Source organism: Lactuca serriola, chromosome 4 (assembly GCF_051521515.1).
Source record: "Lactuca serriola cultivar US96UC23 chromosome 4, Lser_US96UC23_V15, whole genome shotgun sequence".
Classification (NCBI taxonomy): Eukaryota; Viridiplantae; Streptophyta; class Magnoliopsida; order Asterales; family Asteraceae; genus Lactuca; species Lactuca serriola.
The window spans coordinates 103,841,663-103,866,108 of NC_136411.1; the positions used below are offsets into that span (position 1 = coordinate 103,841,663).

Sequence of the window (24,446 nt, forward strand, 5' to 3'; positions counted from 1 at the left end):
GGCTAATTTTGACTTTATTTTTATTATTTATTTTTAGTAGGCCGGGACAGGAAAACTCCGTTATAAAATCATAACTTCTTTATCCGACGTCCGTTTTCGCCTATGTTTTCATCGTTTCGCTACAATTAACGAGATCTGCGATTCTCGTTTAGATTGTTTCGGCTAAAAACCGCTTGGTCTCAAATCAAGTATTCGAGCTGCATACAGCTAAGTCGAAACTTCGAAAAATCATAACTTCTTCACACGAAGTCAGATTTGGGCGTTCTTTATATGTACGGAATCCTTGTAACATGTACTACAACTTAGTTAAGATTATTCATTCTAAATAATCTTCTATCAAAAAGTCATTTTTGATGCTTATCGTCTCTAAATTGACTAGCCCTGATCTACGGGCGTTACAATTACAAAAATGTGTTTGAGAATACAAGTACAAGTGATTCAATTACTCTATGTGTGTGTTGTGCGATTTGTGCATGTGTATTTATAGCCTAGATTTACTAACTAGATGTCTGATATTCTCAGGATCATGTTGAACAAGCTCTTGTACGTTTTTTTGACTTGGTACCTCTAGGTTTTAAGCTTGGCTGGAGCGATTCTTCAGTGTAGACGCGCCTTATGTTGACTATTTCTACACATTTGAATAATAAACAAGAAATATATTCGTTAATCTCGTTAGGAAATATTATTGGTAATATTCAGATCCCGGTTCTTTAAAACATATGTTTCAGGTTCCAAACTCCACTTTAAGATCCAAGATCCTAGACATGTTTTAGGATCTTGACCACTAACATTTGCCCCCAAATTATACTTGAAAAATGTTTGAATTAATTCCTAATATTTAAAAAGTATCTTATTTTGGAATTTAATTGGGATAAAGATTTCAATATTTAAACTCCAACTGATAGAATTTTATCAGTTTAATAGGAATGATTATCCTGTCATGTCATCTTTCTCTCCGCTCTGATTCATACAAATAGGGCATAGTGGTTACCGATGTTTCTTTACCTCTTCTAGCTTTCTCTCAAGCATTACCAATTTTATTTAAGGTAAATCTCGTGCTTCTCTCTCTCTTATTCTTCCCACTTTCTTTTTTGATCCATGGGTAAAAAGATACTTCGTTCGCGCACAAGCATCCTTGATCCTTCTACTGAGGATTTTGTCGATCAAAAAATCTTGACGTATGACGAGAATTTCTCTTTCAATGATGATGACATTGAATCTTGGAAAATGAGTGGGGAATTTCCTATTAACATTGTTTTCAAACCTTTCGATGATCACGCCCAACCGGAGTTTATTTCTTTTACTTCAATTTGCTTCCTCGGGTATCCCTTCTCCTTAGGTTTGATCTATCCTTTGTCCGGTGTTGTTTCTAAATTTTTTGAGGTAACCAAAATCTCTTATATCTAAACCATGTACGCACTCTGGAGGATCCTTTTTTGGATTAACCGGTTCAATCAGTCCAAGGGTCTTGACATTTGTTCAGCGGAACAAGCCTATGTTTATGAACTTCAAACTTTTGGTTCTTCCCGTTTCCCATTCAAGGTTAAAACCAACAAAACACACATAATTTTGTAATCAAAACAAAATGATGGTGCTTAGGAAGAGAAATTTTCTTTGTGAAACGCGATTCTCTCCCCAACGGTGATCCTCTACCAATGAACTGGGTTAAAAAGGTTAGGATTTGATTTATTATGTTAAGGATCCCAAAATTCACAATTTCTTATTTTGTTTGATATTATGCAGCCACCAAATTTGAGGAACTCGCTCTTGCCACCGAAGAGATTGAAGATACGATCGAGAGCTTTCTCGCTTTTCATGTAGTCGAAAGATCCTTCAAGCTTGAACAGTCCAGCTTTCAAGAAGGTTCAACCACTACTCTCCCAATGTCTACTAGTAAGGGTCCTCTATTCATTTATTCTATTTTGAGGATCTTGAACTTATGAAGATCCTTTGTAACTTTTAGGATCCAAGGCCACACGTTCTAGCACTCACTTCGCCCTTTCTGATCTTGAAGAGGCCATGTCTGGTGGTCAACTCGTGGTTAAAAAGGAAAATACTCCCACTTCTCTTCCTCCAAATAGGGCTCTGGTTGATCTGACTACAACGACTCCTAGATCTAGGAAGAGAAAGTTGTATGAGTTCTTGGATCTTATCCTGGAGAGCTTTGGAGCAGAGGAGGCTATGAAGAAGCCGATATCTTTCTCACTCCCCATAAGTACTTTTGAGTTATTTTTTGCTTGATTTTATTTTACTAATTATGATCTTTATTAGGTTTCAAATCATGTTTCTCAATCTACTGAGGATCAGAGGCTCAGGGTTGAGGAGGCAGAGCACACCTTGAAGGAGCAGGAGAGGATCTAAAAGATGACCAACAAGGATCTCTTGATGTGGGTGGAGAAGTTGAGCAAGGAAAAGGCGGAGAAGGAAGATGAACATGCACAGGAGATTAAGGACATGATCGTTGATCTCAAGAGTAGTACCGCCGAAGTTGTTTGGGAGGCGAAGATCAAGATGGAAGAGGACGTGGAGAAAGGATAAGCGAGATCCCTGAACGTAGTCGGTTGGTGTGACTATAACACAATGATTTTTCACCCAAAATTTTATTTTATTTTAATTCAATTTTATCAGAAAACGCTAGTGGAAGTCTTATAAAAACATCATCAATGATAAATTAGAAAATCTTTCGAAGACAATCCATGAAAATCCAAAGTTGTAAAAACCAAACCAAAGAAAATGTCAAAACTCAATGTAAATGAAACATCACACCATGTCTCAAACTGGGATCATCACTGATAATCAAATAACTAAAACTACCCAAAGTTCCCAACCTCACCGGGCCATCAATATCAAGTTACCTGTACTAATGCAAAAGCGACAACAACATGCAAGAAAAAATTATCAGCATCAGCATAATGAATTAATCTCAAGCACATAAGCATGGAAAAAAAACATGCACATACACCATGTTAAGTCATGTAATCACATCAATCCATGCCCATGCAACATATATCGATAATTATTAACATATACGTGTATATATATATATATATATATATATATATATATATATATATATTAATATGTACATTCTTGCATCATAGTAATTATCAATTATTTTTCTTCGCTTTAATAACTATTAATATCCCTCGCTGACTAGGGTCTACTACATCGCTAACTCTCCCAAAATAAAGACCATGTTCACTACTAACGTGACATGGCAACCTAGTGCATCAAATGGGCACGAATCCCACCCATAACACTATCTCTGGTTCTCCGGCTTCACTACTCCGACTTTGCATGTATAACCATGATGCGTTGTCATTCGAGGGTGATATTGGGTACCTCCACGAGCATACCTACACCGAAACGTGATGTTTGTAGATGGCATCCAAGATCACCCACATCACTCTAGTCCCAATATACCCACGTGCACCAGGACCATGTCTCAAAATGGTCAGCTATAAAACCATCCGGTGTCGCCTTGGCTTAAGCTCTTTTCCTCCAATGATATCTTTCCACCGTGATATCCTGTAAGGTCACGTACCTAAGATAGGTTACGATCCTTTACCCCACTATATCTATTTCCCCTTTTATTTGATTAATTAGATAATTTATTAAGTCCTCTCACATGGGTAAAAGATACACCTCACCAATATCATTATGTAATCATCCTAGTGAATTATTATAATGATTAACCCATGGTATACTACATCTTCCAAACACATATCAAGGTATATCAACATATGAATGCATAGCAACATGTGATAGCATATAATGAGGTACTCCTTTCAACCAAACACCATCTAACATACATACCCTAGTTTCATTCAAAGATGACAAAACATAACATGCTTATCATCATAATATAACTACACAAAATTCCTCCCTTCTAGCATGGACCTAACCCTCTCAAATTTTAACAAGTGCTTACTTCAAGAACTCTAGCATACAAGGTTTCCTAAATTCAGTTGTGTTCATCAATAACTTCACATGTCCAAGTTATGTTAAACTCTTTAGATTTAGTTTAAAGCATCGCACAACATCAAATAGACAAGACACAAGTATAAGTGCATGAATTCCTTCCAAACTAGTGCTTAAACTACACAAGAAACGACTCACCTCTATTATGTGGAGCTATGAATAGAGAAAAACCACCTTCTCGTAGGTACTCTAATGCCCCTAAAAGAATCCCAAAATAACTTATCAAAATAGATCATAAAAATTGAAATGATTTTGTCTAGACGAGTCTCATGTCATGACCAAGAACGTGTCACGTCGTATGCTCAGGGTCCATCGTGATTCTGGACCGTCCAGTTCCATCATCATGTCGTGGCACTAGGATATCCATGTCGTGACACAAGGCGACCGTTAGAGTTGGACCAGTCAACTCTACGTCACCACGATGTGACAAATGGTATGTTCATGTCGTGACTAAGAAAACAGACGTGATACAAATCGTGTCAGGTCTTGACATCATGACGTGGCAAGGCAATGTTCATGTTGTGAAAACTGGACAGTTACAAAGTTTTTTTTATCATCGATTGATGAACTTATGCTGCTCAGTTTGGGTCCGATCAAAACCTCTATTGGGGTGATCTTAACCCCTCAAGACAATTTCTAAGTGGCTATAATGTTAACGACAAGAGTGGGACAATTTAACACACCAAGACCAAGAATTTTGCATCATTCATGGTCTTTACCTTGTGTGTGATTTTAAGGACAACAAAAATAAACTTAGATAAGTGTCCTTACCTTCTGGAGATACATAAATGAACCATCAAGAGGATGCTAAGGAAGAAGTTCTATGAATTCAACCGTAAGTCCTCATTTTAAGGATAACCAGGCATAGTGTTTTAGTAAACATAGATTAAAAGATAAGGATAGATAGAACCCGGTGATAGCTTTCAAATTCCCTTCCTTAAACTTCAACCAAACTTTCAGTTGTGTTTTAAAACTTTTCTTCGGAATTATGACTTCGGAGAAGTTTTATGTTGAAAGGTCTTGGTATTTCATAATCTTGAGACTTGAATTGGGAAGGATCCCTCTAAATACATTCTTGGGGAAATCCTAACTTGAGAATTTACTGGGGAAGATCCTTCTAAATATATTTTCGAGGGTAAACCATAACTTAAGAACTCAATAGGGAAGATCCCAACTTAGATTGTACTGGGGAAGATACCAACTTAGATTATACTAGGGAAGAACCCAACTTAGATTATACTAGGGAAGATCCCACATTAGATTATACTTAGGAAGATCCCAACATATATTATAATGGGGAAGATCCCAAATTGTAAGATAACATGATAATGTTATAAACCATAGATTACCACTTAGGATCTTAACATGTATTCAGAGATAAGAGGATTACCAAGTCAATAAATAGTTAAATTATCCCCTTATCCACATTTCATACTTAGATATCATACATCCAAGCACAAAGGAGAAACCTAAACATGGATGAAAGAGGTCATTAACTCTTTAAACCTTAGAGGGGATTAGGTACCCTTGATCGGAGGACAGATAATCAATCTCCATTTGTGGTTGTCAAGATCTTTAAGTCTCTACATATTGAAAATGTTAGCTTGGGGTGGGCATTAGCTTGGCTAACGCCCCTCTGATGCTTAACTCAGTAATGATCTTGCGAAAAAATAATCTAAGGGAAAAGTAAGGGAAGTAGGTGTGTACATTGACTTTGTTGTAATGAAGTGTGTTGATATTAATTTAGATGAAGTATTTTTTGAGGTGTATAACATTCCAGGATCTTGGCAAGATACTTCCTTTGCTACTTAGCCAACTAATATGCCCCATTTCCAACTTCTGCTTAATGAGATAGGGTCCTTCCCACTTGGGTTCCAGTTTATCCGCCTCAGGATCCTTGGTATTTTGAAACGCCTTTCGGAGGACCAAGTCACCTAATTGGAATCTTCAGACCTTGATATTTTTATTTTAAGCTTTGGCAATCCTTTATTTATGGAAAACGACGCAGATCTTGGCAAGATCCCTTAGTTCATCAATCATGTCAAGATCCTGAGCCAAGATCCTATTGTTACTATCTTGAGTCTGGAATTGGTATCTTGCCGTCAGAATCACCACTTTAGTCGGGATCACAGCTTCTGCTCCAAATACTAAGGAATATGGGGTTGACCTGTTGCTTTTTTTGTTGTAGTTCTACCTGTTCATTGAATGAAAGGAAGTTCTTAAGCTTATTTCCCTTTTTTCATCCATTCTCTTCTGTAGGTTGTTGACTATGATCTTGTTACTGGATTCTTCTTGTTCGTTAGCTTGAGGGTGAACTAGGGTGGACATTATCATCTTGATTCCCCCAACTAGTGCGAAATTCCCTTGTTCTTTTGATAATGAACTGGGATCTATTCTCACATACGATTTCCACCACGATCCCGAATCTAGTCAGGATATTACGTTTGATGAATGAGGTTACTTCATTATCCCCAACTTGAATAAAAGCCTTAGCTTCGATCCAGTTTGAGAAGTAATTTGTCATTGCTATCATGAAGACTTTTCTACCTAGTTCCTTAGGCAATTTGTCGACTATGCTCATCCTCGATTTCATGAATGGCCAAGGAGAAATGATGTGGTGTAGAGGTTCTACTAGCTAATGAAGGATATTGTTATTCTTTAGCAAACATCACACTTCTGAACGTGTAAGAAGGTGTCTTTCTTCATGGTTGGCTAATAGTATCATGTTCTTAATATCTTGGAACATAAAGATCAGCCCCCCCGTGTGGTCGCCACAATCCCATTTATGTATATCTTTTAAGAATTCCATAATAAATTCATGATCTTCTAAGCACCTTAGATATGGCCTTGTCACAGACTTTTTGTATAATAATTCTTGGATCATCACAAAGCGTGAAACCCTAATTTTTAATTCTTTGTCACTCCTTTCTTCTTTTGGGATCGTACCATTCTGGAGGTATTCTATTATGGGTTGGATCCAGGATCTTATATGTTGTTATGGATCTTAAATGTTTGGACCATGATCTTCAACATTAGGATCCTGGTGATGGGGTCAGAAAATTGAATCTTTGACTGTTGCGATGTTAGTTGCTTGATCAGGATCATGGGCGGTGAGATCTTATGGAATCTTGGTTGGATCTTCTATTATTGGGATCATTATGTGAACTATTGGGATCTTGGTCTCCGGTGGGATCCTGAGGGAAGATCCTAAATTGGCTAGTGCGTCTGATTCGACATAATCTTCTTTAGGAACTTGGTTTAAACTACAATATGTAAATTCTAAGGCTAAAATTTTAAGTATTTGAAGGTATAATGATAATCTTTCACCTTTGACTGCATATGATCCATTGAAATGGTTAGTTATTAATAGTAAATCGACATATACCTGGATATCCTTGATTTGAAGATCCATAGCTAGTTACATCCCCATGATTAGTGATTCGTATTCTGCTTCATTGTTAGTTGCATTGAATTCACAACTAACTGCACGAGGTAGGATGTTACCTTATGGCGATTTTAGTATGATCCTAAGGCATATACCTCTAAAATTGGATGCTTTGTCTATAAAGAGTATCCACTCTGCCATGCTTTCTTTTTTCTGAAGTCGTTGAATTTGTAATTCTACCTCGGGTTGTAGGTTATCACTAAAATCAACCACATAATCTGCTAATGCTTGTGACTTTATCGTCGATCATTACTCGTATTTAATATCATACATTTTGAGCTTTACTGACCACTTAGCCATTCTACCTGACATTTCTGGTTTTCTCATGACATTCTTAATAGGATAGTTAGTTTTGACGTGTGTAATACGAGTTTCAAAATAATGTCTTAGCTTGGTAGAAGTTGTAACTAGTGCGAGTATTAAGTTTTCAAGTTTAGAGTACCTGGTTTTAGGATCCAAGAGACTTTTACTTACATAGTGAATAGGATGTTGATCTCCGTCAAGGTCCTTGGCTAGGACTACACTAAAAACATTCGATAAAACTTAAAGATAAAGGAGGAGTGGTTCCCTATCTAATGGTTTCACTAACAACGGTTTTTTCCTTTAAGATTTGGCGACATTACCTTTATGGGGTCCACTGTACCATATATACGTATCACAAGAACTTGAGGTACATGATGAATCAGTTGAATTTTGTAACATCCCCCTCTGGCACGTATCACAATATTGTCCGCTTTGGGCCATTCGGCACTAGGACTTCCCAGGGGGTCACCCATCCTGGTACTACTCCCGCCCGAGCACTCTTAACTGCAGAGTTCTTATGGGATCTGATGCCCTCACGGCTTTAAAACGCGTTGTGATAGGGAAGGTATCCACACCCCTTATAAGGAATGCTTAGTTCTCCTTCCCAGTCGATGTGGGATCAGATCTAACCCACTTTCACCCCCCATTATAGGATTCGACGTCCCCGTCGAACACATCGACCCGTTCCCTGGCTTTGATACCATTTGTAACATCCCCCTCTGGCACGTATCACAATATTGTCCGCTTTGGGCCACTCGGCACGAGGACTTCCCAGGGGGTCACCCATCCTGGTACTACTCCCGCCCGAGCACGCTTAACTGTAGAGTTCTTATGGGATCTGCTGCCCTCACGACTTTAAAACGCGTTGTGATAGGGAAGGTATCCACACCTCGGAGTACGCGGGGCGTACTGGTCCGTGAAGATGATCGTAGTGCTGTCCGATCATCTTCTGATCAAGTGAGTGTATACTACATTTCATAAACACGATAATAATACAAGTATGGTTTGAGTGTATTAAGTATATTGTTGTTTATATGTGTGAAGGTGTATTCACTTTCTTCTATCTTATAGATATGATTATATTCTCTATGAAATATGTGTTATGTGTGCGTGCCTCATCTGTTATGTGGAATATGTATTGATTAAAGCATGTTATACAGGTTTTTAAACTATGTATAAAAATGTATATTTTATCTACTAATATGTTGGGTAGAACATGAGTAGATAGTTGGTGTGTAATAAACAGATGAGAGGCCTCGTTGTTGTTTGATTTAGTCATCTAGCGGAGTTTAGATGACGACCACGGACTTTTCTAGATAGTCTTGTGGAAACATTAGCAGGTTTGCCACCTGTAGGTGTTAATGAACTCGGGTGTTCATTCGCTATAATCCATCCCCCTCATGGTTGTCGTATTTGACTTATATTGCTGAGGAACCCCCGAAGCATGTGTTGTCGCCCCGATGAAATATTCTTAGACTAGGTCCCTTATGTTAGTTGTCTTAGGGACATAAAGTGAGAATAACGGGAATGGGTAATTGGGTTATTGTTGGTTGGTGAATATTAAATATAATTAGTTATTGTGGGTTGAAAACCCTATATGCTCACCAGGCTCCCAAGCTTGATTCATAACTACTGGCCTATAATCCAAAATCTCTCGTCAAGTCCACCAACTTATACTCTTGTGCCATTACCTGTAATGCAAAGAAAACTGAGTGGGTCAGGCTTGGGAGCCTGGTGAGCATATAGGGTTTTCAACCCACAATAATATAATTATTATATTCAACCATCAAACAATCAACTCAATTACTCATCCCTATTATCTTTCTTAGGATTTTACCCTAGGAATTCAACTACTCGTCATTCATTCATTCCTAAGGATTGACCTAAGGAATTTACACAAACTTCCATTGCTACATAAGGCGCATCTGCCAGCATTATCCTCTAAGCGCCTCTGCCTGGATTACGTCATACACTATGAGGCGCGACTGCCAGGTTTATGACATTCTCTTTTAGGCGCATCTGCCGACATTATCTTATAAGCGCATCTGCCAAGATTATCCTATAAGCGCATCTGCTATTATTATGACAATCTCTATTTGGCGCATCTGCCAAGATCACGACATTCACTACTTGGTGCATCTACCGATATTATTTTCAAGCGCATCTGCTAGTTTTATGACATTCTTTAATTGGTCCATCTACCAATATCATTCTTAATCATCTTTCATACCTCATCATTTTATCACATACCAACTATCTCATCTACCCATGTTCTACCCAACATATTTGTAGATATAAAATACATATACAGTTTAACTCATTTAAAAACTATATAAAACATTCATTCCATACTCATCTCAAATAAACAACAATATATAAACACATAGCACGTATTTTATAACAAATACTTCATATTTATGTGTTAGAAGAAAGTAACCACACACTCTCCCAAACATATACTTAATACATTCAAACAATACTTGTATTATACCCATGTTTATGAAAGGGACTATACACCCACACATATAAACAACTTTATTTTATACATATAGCACGCATTTCATAGCAAATACTTGATATTTATGCGTTAGAAGAAAGTAACTACACACTCACACATATAAACAGCAATATACTTAATACACTCGAACCACACTTGTATTATTATCGTGTTTATGAAAGGAAGTATACACTCACTTGATCAGAAGATGATCGGACAGCACTACGACTTGCAGAAGTAGTATTCTTCGGTAGATCTGGAAGATCTCCACAAAAACCGGACTTCTCGCAGGCAAAGCTTCGGCTCGGGAATCGCACTTCACGGGATTTCGGGAGCGCAAAACTTCCTTCTTAACTTGGATATGAGATCCGGGGTGTCGGGATGGCTTCGGGGGTTTACACGTAGAGCTTCGGCACAAAAACGAGGAGAAATGAGCAAATAAGCCCGAAACCCTCGCATCCTATTTATAGGAGGCTGGAGCCTCGGAGTACGCGGGGCGTACTGGTCCGAAATCGTCATTGCGTTCGTCATCCGAAGAACTCGAGTGTGAAGGTCGTCATGCTTCGCTGTACGCGGGGCGTACTTCGGATATGCCCGGTGACTCCCCCTTCGGATAATACCGGGTTTTATAATTAATTTTAAATATTAATTATTTAATAAACTTAGGAAATTCATATCTTTTTCATACGAACTCCGTTTTCGACGTTCTTTATATCCACGCGTAGGTGAGACTACGCTCTACAACTTTCGTTTAGACTTCGTCGGCTAATTTTGACTTTATTTTTATTATTTATTTTTAGTAGGCACGGACAGGAAAACTTCGTTATAAATTCATAACTTCTTCGTTTGACGTCCGTTCTTGCCTAACTTTTCATCGCTTCGATACCAACAACGAGATCTTCGATTCTCGTTTAGATTGTTTCGGCTAAAAACCGCTCGATCGCAAATCGAATATTTAGGGCTGGATACCGCTAAGTCGAAACTTAGAAAAATTATAACTTCCTCATACGAAGTCTGATTTGGGCGTTCTTTTTATGCACGCTCATGGTTTAACGTATTATACGACTTTCATTTAGATTGCTAAGGCTAAATATCACTCTAACGTAAATTCACTTTTTACGTCGCGTTGTGTCGTGCCGATTCTGTCGCGAAACTTCGACAGGTCATAACTTCTTCGTTATAACTCGGATTTCGGCGTTCTTTATATGTACGGAGTCCTTGTAACATATACTACAACTTAGTTAAGATTATTCATTCTAAATAATCTTTCATCAAAAATTCATTTTTGACGCCTATCGTCTTTAAATTGACTAGCCCTGATCTACGGGCGTTACAATTATCTCCCCCTTAAGATGATTACGTCCCGGAATCATCAACGAAAATAGAACTTGTACAATGATTCCATACGCTATCTCTTCATCCTAGGTAATAACCGTAAATTCTATGTTTCCTCGAAAGAGTATTTAACTCTATGGCTTTCTTGACTGCAGACGATGCCCAATCTTGCATCTGCTTATCGTACTATGTTGTACTTTCAATCGTAACCCTCGAGTTACCAAATAAGTCCTTATTATGGACTCCTTCTTCTTCTCAGGATAAATACTTTCCTTTATCTATTCTAACAAACCGATGGGTCATGCTCTACTGACCTCTCATTGAATGATGCAATGCTTAGACTCAGGTCTCTTAGAGTTAAATTCCAAAATGGAATATACCTTCCTTCATATTCTAATGTGATATAATCACATTTCAGCATGTAGCATTTCTACCTACAAACTTCTTTTAACAACGAGCGCGACACTATCAATCGCATTAACTTCAACCTTCTGACTTAAGTCAGATGTTACATCTAACTTGGTCCTATAGACCACGTAACATACTCCTCGTAGTCGAACCCAAATTTAAATATGACCAATAGGGTCGGAACAAGAACCGTCTTACTAGTCATTACCGAAACAATGGTAATGACATACCATAATACAATGGAATCAATCACTAGCTTCTTGGTAACCTTGTGACTTTCCCTGATCCAAGTGCGAGTCCTGTGCTTCCGGTAGTATATGCATCTACTACCTTTCACACCTACTCATACTCGTCCCAAGTATTGTCCCACAGTCGACCAAGTCACCATACAAGAAAATCAGACAATCATTCAACGCATCAGTTAGCAAAACTAGGGTTTATATTAATTCCTTGAAACGATTACACAAAAGTTCAAGTTCACCCTATACTATGCCTCTAATAGGCTACACCACATGTTCTAATCAAGTGAGTGTATACTACCTTTCATAAACACGATAATAATACAAGTGTGGTTTGAGTGTATTCCGAGGCTCCACCAACTTATACTCTTGTGCCATTACTCGTGTACGCCCCGCATACACTTTATAAGGGGTGTACGCCCCGTTGTGATAGGGTTCTGGCCGTGATTTTGGGGATGTCACAGTTGGTATCAAAGCCAGGGCACGGGTCGATGTGTTCGACGGGGACGTCGAACCCTATAATGGGGGGTGAAAGTGGGTTAAACCGGATCCCACATCGGCTGGGAAGGAGAACTAAGCATTCCTTATAAGGGGTGTGGATACCTTCCCTATCACAACGCGTTTTAAAGCCGTGAGGGCAGCAGATCCCATAAGAACTCTGCAGTTAAGCGTGCTCGGGTGGGAGTAGTACCAGGATGGGTGACCCCCTGGGAAGTCCTCGTGCCGAGTGGCCCAAAGCGGACAATATTGTGATACGTACTAGAGGGGGATGTTACAAATTTGAATATGAGGAAGCATAGATGACTTGATGTAGTGAAGGACTATGATTGTGAGATTTTATACCACCCTGGGAATGCAAATCTCGTAGCCGGTGCCTTGAGCCGTAAGGTAGCTAGTGCATCTATCAGAGATCTATGTTTGAGGATTGTTATTGTTTCTGCACTATTGGATTTGATCACAAATGCTAAAGTGGAAGGGTTGACAAAGGAAATTTGGAAGGAGGAAAGGATTTGGGGTCAGATTCCACAATCTATCAGGGATAGTTGTAGGTTTTTGACCCAGTACGGAAGGGTTTGGGTTCCGGTTGTTAGTGGGGTTAGACAAACACAGATGGAAGAGGCTTGTAACTCAAAGTTTTTGATCAATCTAGGGGCCACAAAATGTATAAAGATCTAAGATTGAGTTATTGGTGGCCCTTCATGAAGAGGGAGTTAGCGTAGTTTGTAGAGAGGTGCTTCACCTGTCGGAAAGTCAAGGTCAAAGGCAAGAGACCCCATGGTAAGATGCAACCATTACCCATTCCCATGTGGAAATGGGTGGAGATCACAATGGACTTCATCATGAAGTTACCACAGAAAATGCGAGGGGTGGATTCGATTTGGGTCATCGTGGATCGATTGACCAAGAGTGCGCATTTTATTCCCAATCTGGATAAAATCTCTATGGAGAAATTGGGAGATATTAACATCTAAGAAATTGTGTCACATCATGGGGTTCCTGTATAAGTGGTCTCAGATAGGGATGTTCATTTCACTTCCAGGTTCTGGAAGAGATTCCATGAGAAATTGGGTATTTAGCAACATTTTAGTACAACATATCATCCCTAGACTGACGGGCAGAGCAAGAAGATGATTCATACACTTGAGGATATGCTTTAGGCAATGTGTAGGATTTTGTTGAGAGTTAGGATACGTATCTAAACTTGATTGAGTTATCCTACAACAATAATTATCATTCCAGTATTGACCGGCATTCCTTTGAGATGCTTTATGCGAGGAAATGTTGGACCCCAGTTTGTTGGGTGGAGATCGAAAATCGGGTTATGGGGAGTGCTGAGGTAGTACTCAAGACCATTGATCCTTCAGAAGAGTTATGGAGATTAGCGGCGTTCTGATCTTGAGTTTCAAGTTGGTGACATGGTGCTTTTGAAGGCATCACCTTGGAAAGGTGTCATCCGATTTAGGAAGCGAGGCAAGTTGGGCCCCATGTACATTGGTCCTTTCAGGGTTGTTGCCCGGGTGGGTAGGGTTGCATGCCGTTTGGATTTACCTGACGAGCTTAGTCAGATCCACAACACTTTCCACTTCTCTCATCTGCGGAAGTGTTTGGTTAATGATTCCTTAGTAGTTCCATTCGAGGATATTTAGGTAGACGAGCATTTAAACTGTATGGAGAGACTAGTGGCAATTCTTGAAAGGAAGACCAAAGCATAGTGCAACAAAGTGGTGGAATTGGTGAAGGTGCAATGGCAACACCAGAAGGATTCTGAATGGAAATGGGAACCGGAGGAGGAGATGATAGAGAACTACCCTGAGTTATTTGCAGCAGTGGACTTCGAGGATGAATTCTGATTCAAGTGGGGGAGAGCTGTAATACCCGTTTCAGGTATTAGTTAATTTTGAATTTTTAAACTTTCTGTAACATCCCAAAAATCAAGGTAAAAAAAGAATTTCATTTTTATTATATTCAAAACACCATTGTAACTTTGTCCAACATTGAAAAGCATTTAAATAAAACTATTATCAGAGTTCATTCCCAAAGATCACATATTGCGGAAAACACGGGTATATGCATTGTGATCGTCTCGAGCCCCTTTCATTTGAAAACCGGAGTACCTAAAACATAAACATAAAACCGTAAACACAAATCTTAGTGAGTTCCCCAAATACCACATACCAAACATACAGTAAACATATAATGGGCCCCGCCCAGTCATTGGGCCTCGCCCCGTCATCGGCCCCGCCCGGTCATTGAGCTGAGCTCGGAAAGCAAATAAACACATACACATGTATTATACACAACATACAAATAGTCATCGGGCTTCATCCGACATCGGACCTTAGTCCAAAAGCATATAAACACAGGTACATGCAAGAGTCACAAAGATAGCTAGCATTCCATCAGATAACGTAAACATGGGCCGACATTGGTGCCTTCGACCCGCTAAACCTGGTAAGGAAACTCACCTCGAATGCGCTGAATCTCACTGCAAGAAAACCCTAACTGTTGCCCTGACAACTCCTCAAGCTAACAATATAAAAACATCACCTAATTAGCAATTAGGTTCCAAACCATGATCCAAAATCCATACTTGGGGTAAAATGACCATTTTACCCCTGGCCTAATAAGATTCATAACTAAGACCCAAGCCCAAATCCAAAAAGATCCAACACCACAAATCCATGAAAGCCCACTAATGGCCCAATTTTGCAAATTGGCCTAATCCCACACGGGAATTATCCTAAGCCCACATTTTCCAATCCATATTGCTTCAAACACCCCGTGGAACAAACTTGATCAAAGGCATAAGTCAAAAGTCAAAGTTAACAGCCTGAGTTGACCCAACTCGTCGAGTTTTATCCTTCAACTCGCCTCTACAACTGTTAACTAAAATGTTATGCTCTTCACCATAGGACCCATCTCCTTTCCTTAGCGGCCATTGGTAATCATTAAGATGGTTGGAGAGGGTGCCTCCACTACTCCTGTCAATAATCTTGGGCAATCAGCCTTCTTGTGGTCCTTTTGATTGCAATGCAAGCATATTAGTGCTCGGCGAGTACAATCCCTGATGAAGTGTCCAGTCTGGCCATAATTAATACAACTTCCTCCCTTCTCTCGACAACTCCCTTAATGCACCGTCTCACACCTGCTACAACGACTATGTTCATGTTGGCCTCTAGATGGAGAGTCAAACGCCTTGGGTTTCTTCATTGAATCCTCTACTATCTGAATCTGAGCTGTCTTTCGCTTCATTTATAGCTCCAACTCAATCTCCTGCACCCAGGCTCTATCAATCATATTCTCCAGGTCTTGCAGCTTGAAATACTGACGAAATCCCTGATATCATGTCTCAACATATCATGATATCACGTATTCTTCATCTCCTTATCTACAACATATTATGGGATAAGAAAGGCCCTCTCCCTAAACTTGGTGGTAATCTCCACCACAGTCCTAGTCGTTTGACGAAGGTCATGAAACTCTCGCGCCAGTTGTTGAATCTCAATAACAGGCATAAACTCTTCCCAGTACCTGGTAACAAAGTTTTCCCAAGTCATAGCCTCGATGGCTGCTGCTCCTAGAGTATGGTCGACCTCCTCCCACCAGTTCTGAGCCTTATCCCACAAAAGACTAGTTGCAAATCTAACATTTGACCCATCGGGGCAGAGGGTTCTTCCTCACAAAGAACTTAGGAGCTACACAAGCACAAAACTCATGAAAGGTGAGAGTACGGGCCCTGAATTGACCGACAACTAGTTCTGCATGAAATTCCCCCAAACGCTCCTCCATCAACTCAAGTATCACCTCCTTAATCAAGCCAAACATGACATGGGTCACCTCAAGGATAGCTTGCAAAATCTCAAACATGATAAACTCATGTAGCTCAACATCACTAGGTTCAACACCCGAGCCTGAACCAAGACCGAATCTAGAACCAAATTCGTCTCCCTATAGATTCGTCTCCACCATTATGAAAAACAATAGAAGGATCAAAATATACTTAAGAAATCTATCGTACTACAAGCTCCTTAGAACCTTCGTGAGTTCCTTTTATTCGAGTACGAATCCCATGTTTTTAGTAGTATGAGATAAACACTACCTTCCAAACATATCTTACTTTCCTCAAGAGTCATCTAAAATTTTCTAAGTCACTACCCTTTGTCTACCTACACCTGGGCTACCTCACTAATCAGCACATACAACATACTACGATACTTCCTAGGATCTCCTAGGATTCCTCTCCACCTGTACTGAGAGAATCTCTATTGATACCGACAACCATCCAATGAATGCAATTCGTACATAATTTCAATAAAATAAATATTCGAATAAATGGATCTACCACAAGGCTTTCATCAAACAAGAACATCCAATAAGGCTGAATCAAACATTCTCAGTATATCTAGTCTTAACTATTTACCACCATAGTGCATTCATCAAATAGTTCCTAATATTAGCATAAACTGTAAAGCACCTAATCACATAGTAGTCATATAAAGACATCTCTCATAACATCCATTTTAATCATGCAATCCTGAGCAGATCCATAGCCCTATTATTGCATGCAACTCATATTATAACATACAAAAACATAACATTCATGTATGAGTATTTTGGGAATCACTTACTTGAGCTCGGCTGATTACATGGATCACAACCCTTTCTTTATAAAAACCTTTTTTAGAAAATCATTTTATTTTCATAAGATTTTATTAATCCTCAATTTGAGTTCAGAATCACCGGAAAGTATGCCCGAATCCCTCAAACCAAGGCTCTACATAACCAAGTTCCCTAAAATACCACGTAACCAATACAGTCCACACCCAATATACATAATGGACCCCACCCAGCATATATAGCGGGCCCCACCGAATATATATAACTGGACCCACACAACATACATAAAGGGCCCTGCCTAACATACAAAATGAGCCCCGCCCAACATACATAATGATCCCCGCCCAACATACATAACAAGCCCCACCCAACATAGTTGCAAGAATCATAAAGACAGCCTAGCATTCTACAGGGTATTGTGAGAAGAATCACCTCCTACTCGAAGATAAATAGACTACAGCTCGTATAGTCGGAAGGATGATGCTACCCACCACCTAAAGAACCATATTAGGTCAATCCCTTAGTCTATTAAACAAAGTACCAGTTTAACCAAAATTCAACCATGTCAAAGTCAACTTAGAAGGTTACCACTCTGTAGACAACCAGTGGCCACGTCGTGGAAATTAAACAAAAAATCAGTCGTACAAGCCACATTCACAACGTCGTGGTTTCTGCTCCTAGACAACTTAATGGATTAAGCCCTGTTTTGGTTAAAAAAATTACACAAGTATAAATCAACCAAATTAAATGAGAGGCTATAATGTTCGAATTATGCAATAGAAAAAGGTAAAGAGAATGACACGATTGTTTACAAGGAAAGCCCTTGATCCTTGCTAGGATCTCCAGCAGAAAACCTTGGAAGGTGATAATGATCACCTTCCTTGATGATTTTATTAATATAAAATGATGATTACAGAGAGTACTTTAGTAAGAACAAGTGAAAAAGTTCATAGAGTAAGCTAAGAGTAAGCAGTGTGTGTCGTGTGTGAGATACATGTGTCAATTTATAGTCTAAACTAGCTAACAAGATGTCTAATATTCCCGTGATCCTCTATGACCAACTTTGTGAACATTGTTGGACTTGGTATTCCGGGTCTTTAGCATAGTTAAGACGACTCTCTGTTGAGAATAAGTCTTCTCTTGACTATTTCTGCACATGTGTTAATTAAGAACGAAATATAACCGTTATATATGTTAGTAAATAATAATAACGGTAATAGTCGGGATCCTGAGATAGTTGAGGATCCTGAATATCTGATGAGGTTTGAGGATCCTGAATGCTTTGAGGATCCTGGCCCTAACAATTGCCCCCAAGTTATTCCTGAAAATATAGGAGTTAATTTCGTGACTATTTAAGGGATAACTTAAATAAATTAAAAATAGGGGATAAAGAAGAGTTTAAAAATTGTCCCTTAATGGATAAGTTTTATCCATCTCGAGGTAACCGAGAAGCAATCAAATCATCTTTCTTATCTCTTTTCTGCTATAAATATGGGCTTCCGGTAATTTCTTCTTTATTCTCTTCAATCGTCATCGTCTTATTGAGAAGGCAAATTTTTCTCTTACTTGTTTTCCTCTGTTCCTCCAAATTTCTTCGTCATGGTTAATAAAACTAGTCGTTCTCAAGCTAGTTTTATTACTTCTCCTGAGAATGACTTTAGTGATCAAGCAATCTTATCTTATGATGAGGTTTGCTCCTTCAACGATGAGGATATGGAATCGTTGAAAGCCATTAGGGCTTTTCCTTCCAAAGTAGTTTTTCGACCTTTACAGGCCACCGTTCAACCGGATTTTGTCTCTCTGATGTGGGTTTTCTTTCCCAAATACCTATTTACTCTAGGTTTAACTTATCCTTTTACTTGTATCATTCGTGATTTCTTTTCGTCTACCCAAATTTCTTATATCTAAGCCATGCATGTGGTTTGGAGGATCTTGTTTTTGATTGATCGCTTGAATCAATCCAAGAATATGGACATCAGTTTACCTGAGCTGGCTCTTGTTTATAATCTTTCTACTTTTGGTTATTCCTGTTTCCTGTTAAGAGTTAAGACAAACAAATCCCACCTCATTCTGAAATCTAAACAAAATGATGGTGCTTGGAAGGAAAAATACTTCTTCGTGAGATGTGATTCGATTTCGAATGGGGATTCCCTGCCAAAAACATGGATTAAAAAGGGTAGGATTTGAATTTAAATTTTAAGTATCTTGAAATTTACTTCATTTATTTTGTTTGTTTTGATGCAACATTCAGATTTTAGGAGTTTGTTCCTGCTGTTGGTGATTTCGAGGACAAGGTTTCCAAATTTCTCACACTTCCTGCACTTGAAAGGTTGTTCAGGTTCGAACATTCCAGTCTCCAAGAGGGTTCTTCTACTACTGCTTCTATAGCTACTGGTAACATTATTTATCTTAGATACTTATTTTAGATTGATAAGGATCCTAAGTTGATAGCGATCTTTGGCAGGTTCGAAGGCAATTCGGTCCAAGGCTCGTTTTGGTTTGGCAGATCTTGAAGACGATATGACCAACGGTTTGATCAAGGTTAAGCAAGAAAAGGTGTCACTCTTTTTCCTCCCAAGAGATCTCACGTAGAACCTATAGTTAAGGCTTCAGGATCCCGAAAGCGGAAGTCTTCTGAAGTCGTGGATTTTGGTTTAGAGAATCTCGGCATTGAGGATGCTCTCAGGAAGTTGACCACTTTTACTCAAGTCGTAAGTTTTTCTTTCATGCTTTATTATTTTTCTATTTTTTACTGTCATGTGATCTTTTTCAGGTTTCCGACAAAGTGGTTGGCAATGTACAGTGTTATCACGAGTCCGTTATGGTGAGGATCCTGGATCCTTTCCCTGTTTGTCTCGTCAAACATAATTTCCTTTTCATTGCTAACCAAGGTATCATTCTGTGGTCTATCATCCTTTTCTGTTTTAGAGACCTTGGCGTCTCTTGTAGCCTGAGAACAAGAAGTACCACAAATATTAGATATGCCCAAGATAATGTTAAATATCTTGGCGTTTGGGGGATGAGATCCTGGTTTCTCCGGGATCTTGTGACCATCCTAGTTGTTCTCCTTGGACTTTTATTTCTTTCTTCTGAGGATTTATTTAAGATGCCCTTTGCCAAGGAGATAGCTGATCTCCTTTCTTAGGTCTATGCAATCATTTGTCATGTTACCGGAATCTTCGTGGTGAGCACACCATTTGGACTTGTCTTTCCAACTGGTGAACTTGTTATCCTTCTTTGACCACCTTGCTTTATCTCCGAGATCCTGCATACCATGGATTAAACCTGAAACATCCACATAAAAACAATACTCGGTGATCTTAGGAGGTTCCCCTTCCTATCCTTCATCTTCAAGGGCATTAACCCTGTGATGATTTGGTTTGGAATAGGGCTTCGATTTGTAGGATCATGGAGCTGAGGATTTGACCTTTCTATTGGAATTCTCGTAATGACTTAAAGGGTTGCTCATATTCTGGACTTCTTTATCTTCTTCAATACTTATGAATCTCAATGATCTGCACCTAACTTCATCTAATCTCTTGCATGGGGTCACCACGAGATCTTCGTAGAACGGTGAATCCTTCCTTAGACCCATCTGGAAAGCCTCTACATCAGTCGCCATGTCAATGTTAGGGATGCTTAGAGCTTCCCTGCCAAATCTGTTGAAAAAATCCCTAGGATCTTGAACCACCCGGTAGAGATCACTAGTGATCTTCTCAAAGGTTCTTCCACAAGAAAGTTGGTTATTGAAAATATTGACTAAGTGTGCAAATGAAATGATAGAATATGGAGGAACGTTTAGCATCCATTTAAGAGTTGATCCCGTGAGGGTTGAACCAAAGCCTTTGCATAGGAAAGCTTCCTTCAAGTGCACTAGGATGGGAATGACCTCCATCCTTTCTTGGTATTATGCTACATGCTCTTCAGGATCCGTAGTTCCATCGTAAGGCTTCATGCTAGGAGTCTATATGCGCTTAGGAAGTTCGGTATCGGTTATTGCAGGAGAAAATCTCGAGATCCTGTGACTTGTTGGAGATGCTTATGGTATGGGTTGAACTACCCCGGGTACGCTTGAGATCATCTGTCTCAACTGTTGAAGTTCCCTAGCCATGTTTGGACTTATTCATGCATTAACATTCATAGAGTTAGTATTGATAGTATTGTTGTTTAATAAGTTACTAGAATCAAGGTTTCTAGGAGTATTGAAAGGCTCATTGAGATCATTGATCATAGATGCTCGATTGTTCATAGTTGTCTCCCAGGGTGACGCAATAGGAGTTGTGTTCCCTTGTTGATTTCCTGAGGATCCCGCATTATCAACGTTCAGGATCCTTGGTTGTACAAATGTGGGCATTGTTTCTTGGGATTTCTGAAATTCCGCCTTCATCCTCTCCACTTCTCTAAGTGGTGTTCTATTGTCATCTTGTTGTTGAGTCATTTGTTGCATCATTTTCCTCATCATAGTGAAGAGTTCAGCATTAGTGACTAGAGCAGTCGGATCCTGGAGTTCTGAAGATCCCAAACTTCCTTGGTTAGTAACCGGAGCGGTGTTTTTCTTGGAAGTGTCAGGCTCTTTCCACTAACCATGGGGTCCACTCGGAGGAGGTGGTAGGTTTTTAGTTGGAATGGAAGGAGCGAAGGATGTAGAAAGAATCGGTTGTGTAGACATGATCTTTCGAGGATTTTGAACACCACGGCATCACGGTGGGCGCCAAATTGTTTTGGTCAAAAATTACACAAGTATAAATCAACCAAATTGAATGAGAGGCTGTGATGTTCGAATTGTGCAATAGAAAAAGGTAAAGAGAATGACACGATTGTTTACAAGGAAAGCCTTTGATCCTTTCTACGACCTTCGACACAAAACCGTGGGAGGTGATAATGATCACCTTCCTTGATGATTTTATTAATATAAAATGATGATTTCAGATAGTACTTTAGTAAGAACAAGTGAAAAAGTTCGTAGAGTAAGCTAAGAGTAAGCAGTATGTGTCATGTGCGAGATACATGTGTCAATTTATAGTCTAAACTAGTTAAGAAGATGTTCGATATTCCTAGGATCCTCTATGACCATCTTTGTGAACATTGTTGGATTTGGTATTTCGAGCCTTTAGCATATTTAAGACGACTCTCTGTTGAGAATAAACCTTCTCTTGACTATTTCTGCACATGTGTTAATTAAGAACGAAATATAATTGTTATAAATGTTAGTAAATAATAATAATGGTAATAGTCGGGATCCTGATATAATTGAGGATCCTGAATATCTGATGAGGTTTGAGGATCCTGAATTCTCTGAGGATCCTGGACCTAACAAGCCCTTATTCCATTAATCCCTTTGCTCTAACTTTCCAGAAAGCTTCATGGGACCCCAAAGGCTAAAAAACATTCGAATTTTATGGACATGAATGACCCATGAATGTCCTTTACTCATACTAGGTCCAACAGTACGAAAAGGACACAAATCCTATGCATGGATCGCAAAAAATTCTAAACTTATAGATCCATAAGATATAATCAAGGGATCTTGGTGAGTCATAAAGTTGCTAAATTTATCATACAAAATCACCCAAACTTCAGCCATGGATCAAAATATGCTAAATAACCTAGATATATAAGGAAGAGACCAAAAAGATCAAGCCTTGAAACTTACAATGGTACAAAAGATGATAACAAAGGTAGAGATGAGATGCCTGTTAGATCCTTACACTAGAAATCTTATTCTTCTTTTTCAAAGGTCACCCAAAATACCTAAAATAAGCTCAAGAGCTTGAAAGGAGGCTAGTGTTTTGATCCAAGCACAAAGATAAGTGATGGAGGTTGAGGGTGAGCAAACCCTAGCCATCATATCCTTTAAATAGGGCCTTAAGCTCGAAGAATTAGGGTTTAATCCTAGGACACCACCACGTCGTGGCCAATGCATAGCCGCATCGTGGCTACTTAAAAAGTTCGTGAACCAAAAGTGGCTGCCACATCATGGTGATCTTCCCTACCACATCGTGGCCACCAACTTTCACAAGATTAAGCATAAAAAATTTTATACCTGAAAACCGGATGTTACAGTTCACATAATCATATTTCTTATGCATATGATAATTAATGCACTAAATGTCTATATGACATTCAGAGGTAGTAACATGGACCTACAAATGTTTTCTAAAGTTGGAACATGACCAATTCGATGCATAATAATAGTTCCATCGGTTGTTTATAGTTTAGTACATTTGTTATAAGTGTATCATACCAAAATGAGGCATCATTGAGTGCTTTCACCTTAAGAATAGAAAAAATTTGGACTGTCCCTGATTTGGAGTACCTTAAGGACAAGGGACAATTAAGACATGAGATTATAAAACATGGGGATTAGATTGATTCCATATCATACACAACATTTTTACACTTTATTTTTTCCTATGATGTTTATTGGGTTTTATTTTATTCTAACATTGTACCGTTTGTTATGCAATCCCCCCCCCCCCCATGGTGTTTCTTAGCTTAAGAAGTTTTTGAAATATGTTCAAGGTTATTAGATTTGTATATATAAATCTTGTGTTTAATTATGTATTATTCTTATAATGTCTAACATTTATTTTATTCATTAGGTATTCCAAACCTAACATAAGATTTTGACATGTGTCCAGGTTAATACAAGATATTTAGTGATATTTTGAAGATTGATTTTGTACTTCTTGAAAATATGCTTAAAATAGTAATTTTACTTACATCTCTTTGCCCTCCTCGTATTTTCTTTTCTTTTGACAAATTATCTCAATTACTAAAAGATTTATATGTTACGAGATGTTTTCCATACAAATTTTAATATAAATGGTTTTTACGCATTTCTAAATAACTATTTCATATTATTCATACAAGGAGTGTTCAATAACAATATGCAATGCAATGTCAAAAACAATAAAAAGTTACATAAATAATCTAATTTTTTCTTTCAAAGAATTAAAATTGTGATAAGAAAGACATAATACACCTCTTTTTTTAATAGTCAATACTAAAAAATATCATCAAAAGCCTAATTTTTTTTATATTAAATAACTATAAGTCATGAATCTATTTAAAAAAAGTGCCAGCAACTTACCATTCGAGGGATTAGGGAGGAAGGGGA

General features: G+C 38.6%; 1 protein-coding gene across 1 annotated transcript; it reads right to left on the bottom strand.

Annotated features, from left to right (window-relative positions):
* Nucleotides 1–20,423: 20,423 nt before the first annotated feature.
* Nucleotides 20,424–21,221, bottom strand: LOC145098676 (uncharacterized). The gene is made up of 2 exons (XM_079036289.1): nt 20,754–21,221; nt 20,424–20,591 (listed from the first exon to the last, which is right to left on the bottom strand). The coding sequence occupies exons 1-2, from the start codon at nt 21,219–21,221 to the stop codon at nt 20,424–20,426; spliced, it is 636 nt and encodes a 211-aa protein (XP_078892415.1).
* Between the last annotated feature and the right edge of the window lie 3,225 nt (nt 21,222–24,446).

Bases quoted from the DNA above. Each gene is read 5' to 3' on its own strand.
- LOC145098676 (XM_079036289.1), bottom strand. From the start codon at position 21,221: ATGGAGGTCATTCCCATCCTAGTGCACTTGAAGGAAGCTTTCCTATGC. The intron at 20,592-20,753 runs GTCAAATCCTCA...CATGGTATGCAG, and splicing joins ACGAGAATTCCAATAGAAAG to GATCTCGGAGATAAAGCAAG.